Source organism: Schistocerca americana, chromosome 3, assembly GCF_021461395.2.
Source record: "Schistocerca americana isolate TAMUIC-IGC-003095 chromosome 3, iqSchAmer2.1, whole genome shotgun sequence".
Lineage (NCBI taxonomy): Eukaryota > Metazoa > Arthropoda > Insecta > Orthoptera > Acrididae > Schistocerca > Schistocerca americana.
Window position 1 is genome coordinate 255,922,342 of NC_060121.1, and position 19,613 is coordinate 255,941,954.

Below are 19,613 nucleotides of genomic sequence, written 5' to 3' on the forward strand. Positions count from 1 at the left end.
ATCAAGTAGGTAAAAAGACGAGGGCTAGTCGAAATCCTTGGGTAACAGAAGAAATATTGAATTTAACAGATGAAAGGAGAAAATATAAAAATGCAGTAAATGAAGCAGGCAAAAAGGAATACAAAAGTCTCAAAAATGAGATTGACAGGAAGTGCAAAATGGCTAAGCAAGGATGGCTAGAGGATAAATGTAAGGATGTAGAGGCATATCTCACTAGTGGTAAGATAGATACTGCCTACAGAAAAATTAAAGAGACTTTTGGAGAAAAGAGAGCCACTTGTATGAATACCAAGAGCTCAGATGGAAACCCAGTTCTAAGCAAAGAAGGGAAAGCAGAAAGGTGGAAGGAGTATATAGAGGGTCTATACAAGGGCGATGTACTTGAGGACAATATTATGGAAATGGAAAAGGATGTAGATGAAGATGAAATGGGAGATACGATACTGCATGAAGAGTTTGATAGAGCACTGAAAGACCTGAGTCAAATCAAGGCCCCGGGAGTAGACAACATTCCATTAGAACTACTGACAGCCTTGGGAGAGGTGGTCCTGACCAAACTCTACCTTCTGGTGAGCAAGACGTATGAGACAGGCGAAATACCCTCAGACTTCAAGAAGAATATAATAATTCCAATCCCAAAGAAAGCAGGTGTTGACAGATGTGAAAATTACCGAACTATCAGGTTAATAAGTCACAGCTGCAAAATACTAACGTGAATTCTTCACTACCTGAATAATTTCTTTTATCTCATCATACATTTTATCAATTTCTTCATGATCTGCAGAGCTAGTTGGCATATAAACTTGTACTACTGTAGTAGGCGTGGGCTTCATGTCTATCTTGGCCACAATAATGCGTTCACTATGCTGTTGGTAGTAGCTTACCCGCACTCCTATTTTTTTATTCATTATTAAACCTACTCCTGCATTACGCCTATTTAATTTTGTATTTATAACCCTGTATTCACCTGACCAAAAGCCTTGTTCCTCCTGCCACTGAACTTCACTAATTCCCACTATATGTAACTTCAACCTATCCATTTCCCTTTTTAAAATTTCTAACTTACCTGCCTGATTAAGTGATCTGACATTCCACGCTCCGATCCGTAGAATGCCAGTTTTCTTTCTCCTGATAATGACGTCCTCCTGAGTAGTCCCAGCCCGGAGATCCAAATGGGGGACTATTCTACCTCCGGAATATTTTACCCAAGAGGACACCATCACCATTTAACCATACAGTAAAGCTGTATGCCCTTGGGAAAAATTACGGCTGTAGTTTCCCCTTGCTTTCAGCCGTTTACAGTACCAGCACAGCAAGGCCGTTTTGGTTAGTGTTACAAGGCCAGATCCGTCAATCATCCACACTGTTGCCCCTGCAACTACTGAAAAGGCTGCTGCCCCTCTTCAGGAACCACATGTTTGTCTGGCCTCTCAACAGATACCCCTCCATTGTGGTTGCACCTACGGTATGGCTATCTGTATCGCTGAGGCATGCAAGCATGCAAGCCTCCCCACAAACGGCAAGGTCAAGGTCCATGGTTCTTGGGGGGGGGGGACTTAATAAGTAATCAACAATATTCTACCTGGAATTAATCATCATGTAGAAATGGGCATAACACAATAATAAAATAAATAAAAAACTTCCTAGGCAAAGCAAATGTGATTCAGTTTCTATGACACACAAGCAGGCACCAAACAAAAACAATAGAATAGCAAGTGCCATACTCACACTTTCTACACATAGTATGCTACAATCAGGCAATCATATAAACACTGTACAACAAATGAATAAAACCACAACAGGATCTACATCTACTACCAAGGACCTTCACTAGCAACTTACCACTTCTATGTACAACATTGCTACCAAGGCTACCTACTCTGCAGATGATAAGAGCAATATAAAATTCAGAAAACTTGCAGCTGTGTACATCAGCATTATCATAAACACAATACAAAAGTCTCTAGTACAACAATAGAAAAAACCCTCTGTGTGAAGGTAAGAAATAATACAAAAGGCACACTCTTGGACCCTCATGACCATGGCATGCAATATTGGAATTTGAAACAAACACTTTGTATCCAAAACACGTATCTAGACACTGGCCGTCTTCCTGTACACAATGCCCACCATACAATAATGTCAATCTGACAACTTGTGAGCTACCCAACAACCACTGTGAGCCACTAAAGCACACTCCTAGAGCTCTGTGTATTACAGCAATAACAAAAACCATTCTTATTCATGTCCAGTTGTGGTTGCCGTCTCATCTGGCTATTGAGAAAAGACATGTCTGCCCTCCAGATAGGTGATGTCCATGACATAACAGGTTGATCATTCCTTGTGTTGACCGTTGATTGTACAAGCTGCCTAGCTCTGGGGCACACCATGTTCCAGTTGAACTTTGTCTTCGAAACCAATCAGTTGCTCTCCGTTCTGCTCTTTCACTAGAGACTGGTCCTCAGTGACACATCCAAAATCTGGCAGACTCTCATCTCCAGTGGATGGAAGTTCAAAAGTGCCACTTCACAAAGCATAATTTAAAATCTCTTACCCCCCCTTCCTCTCCCCCTCCCCCCACCCACCTCCAAAACTCTTGTCTTCTCTCTCACTACATGGCAGAAGGATTATCACTGGCATATAACCATAACAAAACTTTAAAAATGAGGTAACAAAGCACCCTGCCATTGCAAAATCTTTAATTAAGAATGTGATCAGAGTCACAAAATGGACAGTTTCATAGGATCCCTTAAAGCATGGTAACAGTTGTCCCATCAGCTTCTCCCCTGCTGTACTCATTTTGCCAAAATTTCTGAGGTACACACGATATCCAACTCTAAATTAATTGGGACACCTTACCTGGTTTAACTCTCAGAACTCTGCTCACAGATGGCCAATATGTTTTTCTGGTCTCTCTACCACCTCTCCCAGACCTCCTTTGGAGATATTTTACTGGGCAATAGTTCAACAGACCACTGGTAGCCATTGGGGATTGGCCCTAAAAGTAAATATTAGTCTTACTGGAGCCTCCTTGTGTGGCTTATGCTTAGCCGTATTAAATGTGTAGATTAATATTCCAAGGTCTCAGCCCAAAATATGTGGTCTTAATGATGATCTGCAATTAAGGCAGTCTGCAGATTACAGGCAACTCTCTCTATGAACAATGGGCTTCGGTAGAATGGTGTGCTGATCGAATGTTTAATTCCCAGTTGGAAAGAAAACTCCTTGAGGGCTCTGGAGGTAAAAGCAATGCAGGTGCTAAAACTTGACAAGGATGAAGGTACCAAAAAGTCACTTCAACCAATACATTGCTGTTTGTATTGTCACAGTCCTTTCAGGAAACAACCAGGAGAACCTTGAAAAAGCTTCTATGAGTATCAGAGCATACTTGTTTCCATCCACAGTCTTGGAAATGGACCTTCGAAATTGATAAGCAACTTTTCCATCTGCCTTTATACCAGTTTCAATGCCAAAAAACCTCATTTCATATCCTGTAGAATTTTCATGTCTTACACACCTCCACCATTGTCCTGATCCCCACTACTTTCCACATAAATTCCTCCCGAGTTTCGATACAAATTTTGTAGGCTACCAAATTTCTATCCACTGATGACTGGTGATAATGAGCAAATAACTTAGGTACTAATTCTGTGAACACCACAATTCCAAGCCAATTTCAGCCATGGTTATTAAATAGATTATACCATTTTAAGTGTATGCAGCCTGGGCACTACCACTTTTTATATTCTCTGCTTAATAGCTCTTAAGACTTCATCCTCATCCTCATGTTTGGCAGTCCCTTTAAATAGTGTCAGTAAGCCACCCAATATTGGACTTACTCCCTTGGAGTTTATTATCCTGTTCATCTCCACTTACCTCATTTTCTTCCAAATCTCCTTGAGACATGTGAGTCAAACAGTGTGCTGTGACATTATCTGTCTGTGGGGCGCCAACACCCAACTAGGAACCTGATTGTCAGAACGAATTTTTGGTCTAGGTAGAAATTGAATTTCTCCAATGCAAACAAAATTGCCCAAGCCTCAAGCTCATGAACCAAGTATTTTTTCTCCAAGGGACAGTCCTCTTTAGGCATACAAGACTGCCCATCTCGCCTCTGGATATTCCTGAAGCAGCAAGCCACTACTAACACCATGGATGCATCTGTTTGAACAATAAATCCTTTATTGAAAGGAGAAGACCTCCAGCTAGACACTCCTTCAATCTCTCAAATACAGCTTGTTGAGACTCACTTGACCCAAATTTACAACCTTTTTTATGTCATTCTTTCAATGGCTTAGCCATTTGTGTGAAATTTGTAACAAACTTCCTAAACAAATTAATATTGGTCACGAACAATGCCATCCACTTGGCATTCATTGGCAGGGACATTCCCTTAGTCCATTTGAGATCCACTCTTACTTCTCCAATTGACAAAATATGTCCCAGAAATGACATTGCAGGAAATCCAACCTTCACCTACTTGTCTTTAATGGCCAGTCTCACGTTCCTAAGTTGTTTGAGCACCTCTCATAAGTGTCCCATATGTTCCTCCCAGACCTGATTTTAAAAAATCATTAAATTGTCCAGGTACTGATACACACACCTGATTTTAATATCAGAAAACAACATGTCTAACAGAAGCGATAAAATGTCTGCCCGCAGTGGTGAGACCAAAGGGCACTCTACTAAATTCAAACAGCTTCCAATCCATGGCAAATGCTGTCATGTACTTTGATCCCTTGTCTAATGGATTTTATAATATGCCTCATTAAGATCTGATGAAATTAACTCACAGGTGCTCATGAACAAACCAAAACATAAATACAAATATTTTAACAGTATGGACTAGAAGACCACCTTCTTACTAAATTCATTATAATTTACTACCAGTCTTGATTTGTCTGATGGGCTTTGGACAAGAAACTTGGGCACTGAACACAGCGTTGAGAAAGGAAAATGACCCATTGCTGTAATATCTCTTCTGCTAATTCCTTTAACTCTTTCATGCAGGGCAGTGACAGCCATTACGGTGGTTGTCTCACTGGTACCATATGACTCAACTCAGTGTGATATTTGATATAGTTGGTAAGTCTCAGTTTATCACTCAGCGCATCAAAGAATTCTCTACATAATTGGTTTAATTGTTCTCTCTGGCTTGTTAGTAAATTACCAAGTTGCGATACATCATCTCCACCTTCCCATAGTTGTAAGGCAGCTTATGGAGATCGAAAATGTAGGTAAAATGAGACCGTCTTCTTCCTATAAAAGTGATGAAGATATGGATACACAGAAAAAACTACCATAAAATGGGATTTATAGAAACAGCAGGGTGAATGGAAACAAGACTTCCAAAAAGGTTCTATGCTATCATGTCGGAAGACAAATGGGAATATCATTAGAGGGTCTGTATGTCTAAGTTGGTAGTAAACTAACCTAACAGGGCAATTATGAATTTCAAATTTGACACCTCTTTCAATTGATGTTTAATTCTTTCTATGACAAACATTGGATGTATTGCTGAGTTTATTTTGTAAGTAACAAATCTAAATTATATTGTTGTAATGTAAGTTCAGTTCTGTTTAGACTAATTGAAAATGTAGGGTTGTGTTTTTGGGATTTGTGGGGTGAATAGAAACAGCATTAGTTAGTGTTTTATCACAAGAAGACAAAGAATTTGAGAGAAATGAGTCATCTGGTACTGTTCTCAACCAATAAGATTATGCTGTGATTAAAGTATAAGGAAAGTCATATTTCAATCAAGGAGATGTTATTTGAAAACTTTTAGTTACTTCTTGTGGTGTGACTCATATGTTTAAATACATCATTTTTAAACATGATGCCAGTGACTTAATGTATTAACAAGCAAACCAAGGTCATCAATTAATGTTACAGTACAGCAATTAGAAAAATAATGATTTTTACTTGGAAAACAGAATATAAGAAGCCACAATTAATGCAATATTTTTAATATTCGTTTGAACAAAACATTTTTGAAACCAAGTAAATTTGGTTTATTATTCTCCTGGAACCAAACAGATTTTGAGATGCCCCTATTCACCCGAAAGACCAATAAATAGAAAAAATTAATAAGCTTGCTGTTTCTATTCACCCACATCTGCAGCATGAATAGAAACACCAAGTTTTCATTTCTTTATGTCACAAAAGCATGAGCTAGGCCCCAAATCTAATTACAAGTTTAAAGATGGGCACAAGCTCTATAACCCCATATAATTTTGATTCTTGTTTTTCTTTTTAACATTATCAGTTTTGAAAGTGAGGGTTATTTCTATTCACCCTATTTTTTGGTAATGCTTACCAGCATATATGTAGCACAATAAAGATAACACTTAACCCTCAAGTGGACATGTCATTTTTCATAACATGAGCGGGTGTGCAATATATGTGTATACATAAAAGCATAGCTGTCTTTATGTTATCAAGGTAAACAAGTAAGAGCAAAATCATAGTTTAATCTTAATTTAATTAAAAAACAATAAAACACAACATAAACTAAATCACTGTTTAATTAAAAAATAATGAAATAAAATTTCAATACATCATTCTGTTGCTACGGACAGGTGTCACCCCACAGGAATGACCCACTAATAGCATTAAAAAGTACAGTACCGTCAGATCCCAGCCAACTACTTGTTCAGTTACAGATTATCTTGTAGACAACTGCCTCATTGTGGGATTGTGCTGCTAGCTTGTAATCTGTGTCATTTTCTTGCATATATCTAATTTTTTTTCTCACCCAGCTTGCTGATTACTTTATGTTACTACTGCTCACTTGGATGAATGACAAGATAATTTATCATTGTTTTAGCTGAAACAGTAATAAAGAAGTAGGTATGGGCTTGCAATTGTGAAACAACAATGGAATGGTGCAAAATAACATTATTCATGATTGGCGCATTTTATACGTGAGTGTGCTTACAGAATTAGAAATGAAGTAATATGGGAAGAAGTAGTGATGCAACCAGTAACCCAAAAGGCAGTCCAATACAAAAAAATTGAGAGAATGTATACTTTGTACTCCACCACATAGACATCTAAAAACTAGCAATTCATTATAAAACGTGAGGCAAGTGATAAGTGGGAAGACTAAGGAACAGATGGTGAGACCATAAAGGCCCTAGGCCTCACCCTGGAGTGGCAGAGGAAGAAGGGGGAGGAGAAGTGATCTTGACCCCATTTAGGACTTAGTCTTGTCATCTTGTTACATCAGACTCAAAATGAATTGGTGCAAAGCCCCTGCACAATCCTCAGTTTAATCTTCCATGTGAACTCACAAATTCTCAACTTTGCACATGCCCATTCCAGCATATGCACAGAGCTTGAAATGACTGTAGCAAATGACTTTTCAACCATGCTCTACCCTGGTCAGCCACACATCACCTGTGAGTGTGAAACCACCCTTCACCACAACTGTGACTGAGCAGCCAGTATCAAGAAGACCACATTCAGGCTCATTATTAATTTCCCAACAGATGGGTGGGGTCCTATGCTGTTAATGTGTTAACCCAGCCCCACTACCATTAGCAGCAGCAATTGAGCTGAAACCTCTTGCCGCACTCTTAGAACATCATCAGCTGCTTGTGTTCAGCCCCTCCTTCTGCTGTGGAACATCCCATCTAAAGTGTCCTATGGGGCCAGAGAGAAAACCATCATTAGGAATTGAACTTTGGTTTCACTGCACACTCCTTTCAGGTATCATAGCTACATCCTGTTTGGCGCCCCTCCCTTGATCAACATACCTAAACCCATTGACCTGATATGCTAATTCCTCTAAATCTTTGAATGTATGAGGAGGCTGAGCAAACATTAGCTGTGAACAATCAGGTGGCTTGATCCCTTCCAGAATATTAGCTAATACTTTGGTTTCTCTTCCCAGAAGACGGAATCTGTGCAGATGTGCATACTCAGTTAACATACTCACCACATAGCCCTCTTACTCCTTGTTCACAATCATAATGCAGGCCAATTAATTACCACATTGTCCTAACTGGAACTAACTTCTTGCAAAACTCTTGGTGGAAGATTGCCATTGTTTCCTCACTAATCATCGCATTAGCTATTCTTCTTACCAAACTATCTCTAGAATGGGGTTACAACATCTGCAATATTTCCATATCTCTTAACTCAAACACTTGCTTCTGTTTCCTGATGATGGCAGTTAATATAAACATTTCACTGTCTTGGGTATCAAATTTACCAAGAATTCTTGATTCCTGCTAACAGGTAGCATGAACTAGTGAATTGTTTTTTATTGGCCTGACATTTCTCCCTGTTCTATTTGATTTACGTACTCCTCCAGTACCAAATTTAAATCCATCCTGCTACCCTGCTATATTGACTCAGTCAATAGCTCACTAATTACAACTTCTACACATTGTGCCCTACCATGTAGTACAATAACTGCCTGCCTACTTCCACCTTCCTTAACTGAAAACAACAAATCATTAGCTCTATTGACATAATGCATAGTGGCTCATTTGTTGTGTTTTGAAGACAAGTGTTATTTACTAAGCCAGTTGGTCAGGCCTTAGCTCCTGGCTGATGCAGACCTCCAGAGAAGCAAATTAAATAGCTATTTTATCCTCTGTTTTCCTCACAGTATATTTCTTAAATTTTGTGCATGATTTTCTTCGTAAGAGATTTAAGCTAGTGTTTTGTAAGTGTAAATTCAGGCAGTCTGTAGCATAGTTTTCATTTCTTCTGAGCAGCCAGCTAAATAGTTCATTAAGACATCAGCGTCCATTGGTGACACATCAGGAGGGTAGCAACTTGTGTATCTTGGTTCCTATCTGCTTTAGAAAATCCAGGACGGAATGTAACAATATTGTGAAAAGTAAAGTTGCTACTCACCATATAGTGGAGATGCATGAGTGTGTATGTGTGTGTTTGCCATTTAATTTTGACAAAGGCCCTACTGGCCAAAAGCTTTACTCGTGACAGCCTTTTTGTTGTGCCTATCTGCGAATCAGGTGAGTAGCAGCTTTCCTTTTCACAGTATTGGTTCTGTCTGCTTGTATCATTTACTTCTTCAGTTAGTCTTGCTAGGTTGGGTAGGATGTGCACATGCTGCATGTGGATGCAGAAAGAACTGGCTGCAGTTCGCGAAAAGCTGAATGTGCTATTGGCTATGGTCAGTCACATTCAAGCTGTTGCCTTGGGGTTTAGTTATGGCAAAGAATCTGGCACATTGCATAGGCACCCCAGCTGTCACTTGTTTTGCCAATGGGTTCTGCTGCCAAGACACCTCCTAGTGTACCCGAAATGGTGGATCCTCCCTCACAGCCAGGTGAGTGGAAGGTGGTAAAGCATTGAAGTGTTTTTCCTATTGGTTTAGGCTATTATGTGGCTGCTGGCTTGTTCCTTGTAGTTGAAGCTGAATCAGAACACTTGCATGAGATCTTTCATCTGACACAGTATCCAATGTATTTACCCTTTTTTTTAAAATCCAGTCACCATAGTTGATTTTCTTGAAGTAGAGGTGCTGCTAATCAGTGCCTCTGAAATCCTATGTGTAGCCTATGGAAGGCTAAACTTCTTCATGTTCTCAGCTGCTATTGAAGCAAAAGAAGGTAACTTCTACTCATATCATGATAAAGTACATCTACTGCTTTCCTTTTACAAACTTATACTTCCTTGAATGGATGTAAAGATCATTAGAGTGACTTATGAATTAGAGCAGGACACAACTTTTCATACATCACATGCCTCAAGGACTCAACATGACATTCGAGATTACAATATATTTTATTTTTCACAAAACCATCTTCTCTTTTGTTTCCATTCTTAGGGAGTGTGGTTTCATGGTTTAATTATCATGGTGGTTCATGGTTTAGTTATCAAATTTGGAAGGTGCTGAGGAAGGAGAGGCTGGTGCACTCTCGGTTCAAAAGAGAGTGTGCTAATGATGACGAGCAAAGATTAGTACAGATCTATGTGTGATGCATACAACAACTACCACCATCTACGTTAGCAAAAGAGCCAGCAGAGAACCCAAGAAAATTGTGGTCCTATGTAAAATTGTTAAGCAGGTCTAATGATTCCATCCAGTCACTAATTGACCAGTCTGGTGTGGCAGCTGAAGATAGCAAAAGAAAAGCCAAAGTATTAAATTTTGAGTATAAGAAATCATTCATGCAGGAGAATTGTACAAACGTACCATAATTTTCCATCAACAGGAAAAACAAACTCATAATGTTCAGATAAAGCATTAGTAGTGTCCTGCTTGACACAGTCACATTGTTTAAATATCTTGGCATAATGTTGCAAAGTGATATGAAACACTATGAGTGTTTGAGGATTGTGGTATGGAGGGTGATTGTCGACTTAAGTTTATTGGGAGAATTTTAGGAAAGTGTGGTTGATACAAGTGTTAATGAGATGCTTTGGAAACTCAAATGGGAATCACTGGAGGCAAGGCAAAGTTCTTTTTGAAGATCACTATTGAGAAAATTAGGAGAACTGGCATTTGAAGCTGACTGCGGAACAATTTTGTGTAAGGACCAAGGATTTAAGATACAGGAAAGAAGGACCGATGCAGAGGCATACGGACTGTTGTTTTTCCTTCACTCTATTTGCATGTGGAACAAGAAAGGAAATGACTAGTAGTGGTACAGTGTACCTTCCGCCAAACACTGTACAATGGGTTGCGTAGCATGTATTGTAGATGTAGAGCCTAGCATGTAACCTATGCAACCGCCCATGGGAAAGTGTCTCATTTTTGGAAAATTGCATTTCTAATTCTGTCTCTGCAAGGGCCAACCTAATGTGAAAAGTGCTGGGACAAATTGACCACAGTGTTCACAGGTATCGCCCTTGATCGAATAGGCTCACAGGCTAACTAGTCCTTTTGCAACCACTGTGCAAATGGTATCTCCCCAGTGGCCACGTCTGCAACACCACAAGGGAAAGCAATACACAGACAAACAAGTGGACACCAACCAAAAATGATAGCATAGAAAGCACAGTATACATACTCTCCAACAATAAAATGGTGGCTCAATTGAGAGTGCTGTTTATACATTCACCCGCCAAATATTAGAAAGCCTTAAATAATAAAATACCACCAGTTGGTGTCCTTTGCGATCTTCCCAAGGTGTTTGACTGCATCAGTTATGTTACACTCTCAGAAAAACTTAAGTTTTATGGAACTGATGACTTATTGCACAACTGGTTTCAATCACACTTAACAAACAGTATACAAAATGTTATCCTGAATAATTCAAACAATGTTGTAAAGGTAGAAAATTTTAGTGACTGGGAAGAAATCACAAAGGGAGTCCCACCAGGTTTAATTTTGGGTGCACTTCTATTCCTTATACAAGGTGTTAGTGGTATAGATACATATATTATGATAACTGGTACCTTAATATGTACTCACTTCAATGTGTTAGTTGCTTTTTGTATGCATCTAACAGTCTTCTTGCAGACAAGTCACATAATTTACTACCTGATGCTTTCTGCACAGTCATAACCACACCATGAAGTACTGATGTAATGTCATTCAGTATACTGTCCTCAGTTGGGGGGGGAGGGGGGGGGGGAGACAAAAAAAAAAAAAAAAAAAAAAAAAAAAAAAAAAAAAAAAAACTGCAATCATAGCCCTAATACCCCGTACATGTGAATAATCTTCCACCTAGCATTCAACAGGCAGAATTAGTACTTTTTGCAGATGATACTAGTGTGATAATAAACATCATTTGAGAGAAATCACTAGAAGAGAATGTTAATGATGTCTTTCAAGGAATTTTTATGTGGTTCCCTGAAAGTGGACTCTCCCTTAATTTTGAGACAATGCACTATATTCAATTCTGTACAACAAAGAGAGTCATATCAACAATTGATGTGCAACATGAACAGGGTAGAATGCTCCAAACTTTTAGATGCACATACTGATAAAAACTTGAACTTGAAGATGCATATTACTGAGCTTCTCAAACAACTAAGTTCAGCCCCTTTTGCTCTTTGTGTAATTGCTAGTCTTGGAACCAAATGAATCAGCCTGCTTTAATATATTCCATTTTGTATATTTCCACTCAGTAATGTCTTAGGCAATAATTCTTTGGGGTAACTCATCACTTGGCAAGAAAGCATTGATTGCACAAAAGTGAGCAATAAGAATAGTATGTGGAGTTTATCTGCACTCATCACATAGGTACCTCTTCAAAGAGTTAGGCATTTTAACTGCATGATCACAAAACATATATTCACTTATGGAATTCATCATAAATAATCCATGACAATATGAAAAGAATAGTGATATCCACACCTACAATCCTAGAGGAAAAAATGACCTTTATTACCTATCACTAAAGCTGTCAATAGTTCAGGGAAGAGTTCAATATACAGCAACAAAAAGTTTTGATCATTTGCCCAATAACATGAGATATCTGACAGATAGCAAAGCAAATTTTAATCTAACCTAAAAGTATTTCTTTTGGACTACTCCTTCTAACACATGGATGAATTTCTGTTTAGAAACAGATAGCCTGTACACACCCTATAAACAAACTCACTTCACATCATTTTGATAAAAGAATCATTCAAATGTTGTATGGAACATATAACTAACTAACATAGTACTTGTTGTATGGAACATGTAACTAATTACTGACATAGTACATTACAATTGGGCAACCATATAAACAGAGTAAATAAGTTAATAAAATCACAACGGGATCTACCTCTACTATTAAGGACATCCCAACAATTTACTACTATTACCCACAACAGGGCTACCAAGACTACCTAGTCTATGGACAACACCAGCATAAGAATCAGAAAACTTATATCTATGTACAATAGTTGAACGTGTCTTCTGCATTGCCATAAACAGAATACAGAACTCTCTCTTGTACAATGATAGGAACTTGCAATGAACACTTTGTGTTCATAGCACATGTTTCAGCCATTGGCTGTGTTCACTGTACACGGTACCAGCTACCCGTCAACCACTGCAGGCCACTAAAGCACTCTACCAGTGCTCCGTATATTACACCAATGTTAAAACAAATATTCTCCTTACCTGGTTGTGGTTGCCCTCTTCTCTGGCCCTCAGGAAAATATAGTCTGCTCTACAGGTAGACAATGTCAACAACAGCCTGGTCATGCTGTGTGTTGAGTGTTGACTGTGCAGGCTGCTCAGCTCCACAGCACCATACGTTCCAGATGAACTTCCATTTGCTTGCTGGCCATCAACCAACTGCTCTCCACTCTGCTCCTTCACAAGAGGATGGCTCTCAGAGACACTTGTGTCAAGTCCTGTGTATAGCATAAGTTCTGTGGTGAAGTGTGCCATCGAAAATCTGGCAAACTCTTGGCTCTAGTGGCAGGAAGTCCAAAAGCACCACTTCACACAGCACAAGATGTATTCTTTTACATCCGCGTCATTCCTGCATATTTTCTAACGCAATCTATCCACCTCACGTTAGGTTGTTGTTGTGGTCTTCAAGAAACTGAAATTCCCCACCAGTTCAAAAGGAAATTACAAAAATACATTTTTTGCCACTATTTCTACAAATTCTGTGAATATCTGGATTCATGGATTGAAGATTTCTGTTAGCTACATGGCAGGTAGCTTTGTTCACTGTACTTAAGGATGTAGATAAATATTTTCTTGAAAGATAGCACTCCAATCAAATAAATAATAAGCTACCAACTGTAGATAAACAGCACATTAATGGGGAGGCAGCAGCAATTTCATAGTAGCAGCTGCATTTCTAATTTACTTGACTAAATTTGGCTCACACAAGCATGAGTAGTATTAAGCAGTATAGCAATAGTTTATTGTTAATACAATACACAGATTAAGTTTCTATGATTTGCTTGTCTTTTGTTAACATATACTTTCACTCATCCCATATCCCTGAGGGTTCTCTTCTTGATGGGTTCTACAGAAAATGATGAATGAATAAGTCTGAGATGATATAACAGCTGTTGGGTTGCTGATGAAATTGCAAATTTACAAAAGTAAATTATGCAAAAGAACCTAAAGATGTAGCAGACCTGCTCAAAACTTGTTTGATAGATGGCTGCTGTGTGACAACTGTGACTTTGCACATGCAAAATGAAAAGTTTTAACTCAATTTCTGTCATTTATTATGCATCTGTCTTATTTTAGATACATTATTTAATTCCACTGTATTTGACAGGATGGTAGATTCTTTTTTCACCTAATATTTGTTGTAAAAACATAGGAAATTGTAAATATTACTGGTTTTTTGGGGAACTTTTGTCATCAAGGCACTGTTTATGGTTCTTCCCTTTTTTTCTGTGATCTGTACATAACTGGTCAGTACATTTTATGTTTGAACATTTGACCCATCTTTGTAATCAGGAACTATTGAGTATTGGTTTTGCAGCATAATCACTGCAGGTTAATGGGTCTAAGAACAAACTGTCACTAAAAGTTACACTACACATTAAGTGCCTCGTACAGACTTCTACTGTGGAAAATAATCTAAAATTGGAAATCAACAGCTCTAGGTGCTCTCGGTCATTATTAAAGTATCCACAAACTATGATTCAAAATTTAAGTCTGCATAAGCTGTTTCCAGCTGTTTTATGAAACTTAAGATAATTCCTGCTGATGTTCTATAAACTGTCAGTACTATATACTTGAATGTTTCCTGTTACGCTATTGTGGCACAGCATTCAAAAAGCTGTTCAATGCTATATTCATTAACTAAAAGGAACTGGGACATAATTTTATATTTTACACATAGAGCCACTTCTAATTTTTCCTTGTTGATTCTACTGTAGTATGATATTAGTTTTTGTCAATCTAGGTGAAGCTGTTACATTTCAGTGATCTTCGTGTGCATTACAAGTCTGCTAAAATTCCATATATTCTTTCACTTTCTGGTATGAATATGAGAAACTCATCCTTTTTGTTGGATTTATAATGTTTTGATGGAAGACAAAAGGGATTTTCTTTTATTTCTGTAAATTTGTCCAAGATGCAGTATTTCATTTTCGTAGTAGCTGTACCACCTATAATTAATATGTTTTGTAGCTCTGGTTTTTAGGTGAAGTCACCCTAAAAACACCTAAGGAACACATTGGATATCACTAGGATATAATGGATACCAGTATTGCTTTGGTCAAGCTGCATGCTTCTGGCAATTAGCTACACAAGTAGCCTAGTACCTGAAGCATTCAGATGCAAACCATGCTGTGTATGATGTGACCAAGTAAGGGGTACTGCATTAATCACATCCCTGTGTGAATATTTTCCTCTCCTGTGAGTGGTTTTCCAAGTTCTGGATTAAGACTTTCCATAGAATGCTCTATCCAGGCTTATCATGCCACTCAAAGAACAGCACAATCCTCACATTAGTGTGAAAAGCATTTTCAGCTAATGTAGGTGATGTCATGTCGAATTGTATTATTAAGATTACAGTCAAACTGTTACTGCTCCCCCTTCTGTTATCACATAGTCTTCTTTTCCAAGATCCTTCCTCAAGTACCAAAGTCACAGATGACAGTGCTGAAACCTGCATTTGGATTAAAAGTACTAGTTACCTGGTAACCATTTCCCAAAATTCTTTACCGGCCTTTATGAAAGTTTTCTTGCTGTGCTTAGGATGCAGCTTATGGCCTGTAGTGTAAGAGTGCTTTGAACTCCTTGAGTTGCATGATTATTTTTGTCCTTAGTCTCCAAAACATTCAAATTACTGGAGACAGCTATCTGATGCTATCAGACTCAGTTTTCTTTTAGGTCAGTTTCTTGTAACAGAAATTCTAAGCAAGTAAAACAACTATTCATGTCTCATGTTCTTTAGCTTTTGCAGGATCAAAATAGTTGTGGAGCTAAAATCCATTACAATTCTTATAAGGATGCTTGAAGTACATTGCATATTTATCCAACATTAACTCATTTCCATTGAACTGTGGGGACCTACCTCTTTTCTCACTGTTGCTCATGTGCAGTGTTATATGATGAATGAGTATTATGGTTTTTTATTGTTTCAGGTATTTGTTGACAATAGTCTTAAGCAGCATCTATGCTGTGTTCATTGTCAGTGTGGGTCTCCTAATTTATATTTCTGACATTTTCATAGATGTTAGTCCAATGTCTGAGGTAAGTACTCATCAAACATAATTCTTAAAACAATTAGTTACATAGGCCAACTTTTAGAAATACTTGATTTTATAAATGCTATTGGTAATTCACTTTTATATGTGTCTCTAAAATGTGATGTCTTGACTTCAATTAAATGAGACCTCTATCCTACGTGAGACACTATAATACCTGTAAATATTTAAATTATTACTGGCATGTGCTTTCTTTTTTGCCTTCTGTTATTGTCTACAGTGTGAGCTTTTAGTCAGATCCACATAGACTTTTACATAATAAACAAATATAGTAAAGTTATTCCACAAATACACTGACAAACCAAAACATGATGACCATTGCCCAGTCATTGCAAGGTTGGATGCCTCCTGGTGGTGTTGTGGGTATGTGATGCAGTAAGAAAAATATGTAAGCTGAGCAAAGATAGATGGGAGATTACCCTAGTGGAGATATGCACTCCAAATGGAGTAATCCACTGAAATAAGCAGCTTTTTGCCAAATGGCCAATTATTATTATAGAAAGTCTGTGAACAAATATCTTCAAAACAGCGAAACTGGTCAAATGTTCACATGCTACTGTCGCAAGCATCTACAGAACGTGGTAAAAACACAGTGAAACTACCTCTTTGTGCCAAGTGGTTGGACATCTATAGCTCTTGACAGAACTTGGGGTTTGGAGGCATGTCTGTTGGTAAAGTAGGATTGATGGTGATTGTGACACCTCTGGCAAAAGAGCACAATGCCTGTGGATGCACATGTGTTTCAGAGTACACCATTCAGCTCACATTGTTGAACAAGGGACCCCACAGCAGATGACCCCTGTGTGTTCATATGTTGGCCTGACAACATCATCTATTGCAGTTGTAGGGGTCTTGGAATTATTGAGATTGGACCGTGTATCACTGGAAATGTGTTGACTCATCAGATGAATCACATTTTTGCTACGCCAGGTCGATGGTCATCTCCACAAGTGCTGTCATCCAGGTGAACACCTGCTCATAATGTGCATCATGCCACAAACACACACTAGTGGGAAATGTATTATGTTATGATAGACATTTCCAGCACTTTGATGGGACCTGTGGTAGTAATCAAAGACACCAGGTCAGCTGTGGACCATTTCATCCCTTCTTGCTCGAATTCTTTCTTGACAATGATGTCATCTTTCAGCAGTATAATTGTCTGTGTCTCGAAACAAGAATCATGCTCCAGTGGTTTGAGGAGCATGGCAGTTAAATCACATTCATACAGTATCTTGGCCTCCAAATTCACCTGATGTGAATCCAGTGGGTCCCATCTGGGTCACTATTGAGCGCCATCAACGCGTACACATCACACGTAGATATCTAATGCCATATATCTACCAACAAATATTAGATTCAGTGATACATGGAATTGGTTATATATTGCATTACAGAGGTGGTCCAACAGGCTGTTAAGCAAGTGGTCATAATGTTTTGGCTTGTCAGTGTATATGTCACGTCTGCAAATCTGTGACCTTCCCAACACAACTCAACATATTTCCCAATTTTACCTCTGTTAGAATTACTCAGACATTGTTATACACAATTACATTTATCCATACTGCTTTAATGCTTAAAATAATTTAAAACAGTTGCATAGGGTAGAAAAACAAACATTCATTTGTAGAAACAAATGGATAAGTGAAGAGCTGTGTGTTCAGTACATGATACTGAGTTTTATAAAACTTAAATGGAGATGGGGTGGGCATATAACAAAATGAAATGGTGGAAGATGGATCAAGGATATTCTGTGTTGGGTTCCTTGTGATGAGGAAAGACCTGGAGAACAACCTAATGGAAGATGCAAGAAACACACAGAACAAGCTTGGATGTGATAATCTGAAGATCATACTGTAGGAAGGAGACTGGGAAAGGGCTATATCCAGCAATTGATGACAAAATGAAACAGTGGAAGATCTGAGATGTAATGACAATAATATGAAAAGGATAGTTTGCTACTCACTGCATAGAGGAGGCTTTTAGTGGCAGACAGACAATCTGATAAAAGACTGATAGGTATTACTGTAGCTATGAGACTAAACACTTCACATAGCATAGATAGAACACACACACACACACACACACACACACACACACACACACACACACATTCACACATGCATAACTCACAGACACATGGCCACTGTTGTCTCCAGGCACCTCAGCAACACTGCCCATTCATGTTTGAATTGCACCTGTGTGAATATGTGTGTTTCTGTCCACATCTGACGAATAACTTAGTCTGATAGCTAAAATAATATCTAGCTGTCTTTTATTAATGTTTTTATCTGTCACTCAACATTCCTCTATGTAACTGATTTTGTGCATTATTTAGTTCTTCCTAAATCCCCTCTCACAATGACCTAAAAGTTTGTGCTCTTAAACTGTCCAAGCAACCAACCAACTATCCAACCATTAGTGGTTAAATATTTTGGCATCTAAGTGTAAGAATCCCAAAGTCAGTGAAGAGATTTCTGCAAGATATTTGGTTGCCAACTTTACTTAATACTCTTACTGCATGCTTTTGCAAAATAAATACTTTTTGACCTTAGCTCCATTGCCTAAAGTTTTATGCCACGTGAGAGTATTGAATGAATGTATGTGAGCAATCATGTCTGTAAGCCAACAAACTGCTAGAGATTTCTAAATGGAAAGTAAACTTTTGGTTAACCTCACTGTGTACTGGTGCCACCTTCCTTTGTTATCCCTCTCAATAGCTATGAATTTCACAAATAGGGTCTCATCCAGTGTGTACCCATTGATTTCTACTTCTGGTACCTGTAAATAATCTCTGTATTTGCAGCTGTGTTATATGAATCTTAAGTAAGAGTTACAGTTTGCACAAGCATTGCCTGTTGGTGGGCCTTCTCATTGGATGAGATAGCCATGTATCAAAGAGCAATGTCCTGTTAAGAGGTATATAAGAGCATTTCAGTGGAAGCAGCTATGTCAAGAAGTGGTAGTAGATTTTATTGGATGCAGTTTGTTATTCTTCACTTCCTTCCTCCCTACAATATACAGGGTGATTCAAAAAGAATACCACAACTTTAGAAATTTAAAACTCTGCAACGACAAAAGGCAGAGCTAAGCACTATCTGTCGGCGAATTAAGGGAGCTATAAAGTTTCATTTAGTTGTACATTTGTTCGCTTGAGGCACTGTTGACTAGGCGTCAGCGTCAGTTGATGCTAAGATGGCGACCGCTCAACAGAAAGCTTTTTGTGTTATCGAGTACGGCAGAAGTGAATCGACGACAGTTGTTCAGCGTGCATTTCGAACGAAGTATGGTGTTAAACCTCCTGATAGGTGGTGTATTAAATGTTGGTATAAACAGTTTACGTCAACTACCCGAGGCGATGGATCGGCCGCCAGGCAGCCCGTGACAGAGCACTTCATCACTGGCCTCCAAGAAGCCCTGATCTTACCCCCTGCGATTTTTCTTATGGGGGTATGTTAAGGATATGGTGTTTCGGCCACCTCTCCCAGTCACCATTGATGATT

At 38.5% G+C, this 19,613-nt stretch overlaps 1 protein-coding gene across 1 annotated transcript in view; it reads left to right on the top strand.

Annotated features, from left to right (window-relative positions):
• Nucleotides 1-19,613, top strand: part of LOC124606004 — a 213,944-nt gene that overhangs the window by 110,270 nt on the left and 84,061 nt on the right. Inside the window, exon 8 of the mRNA XM_047137966.1 lies at nt 15,988-16,096. Coding sequence (XP_046993922.1) covers nt 15,988-16,096 — 109 coding nt within the window. The remainder of the gene's footprint in view (nt 1-15,987; nt 16,097-19,613) is intronic.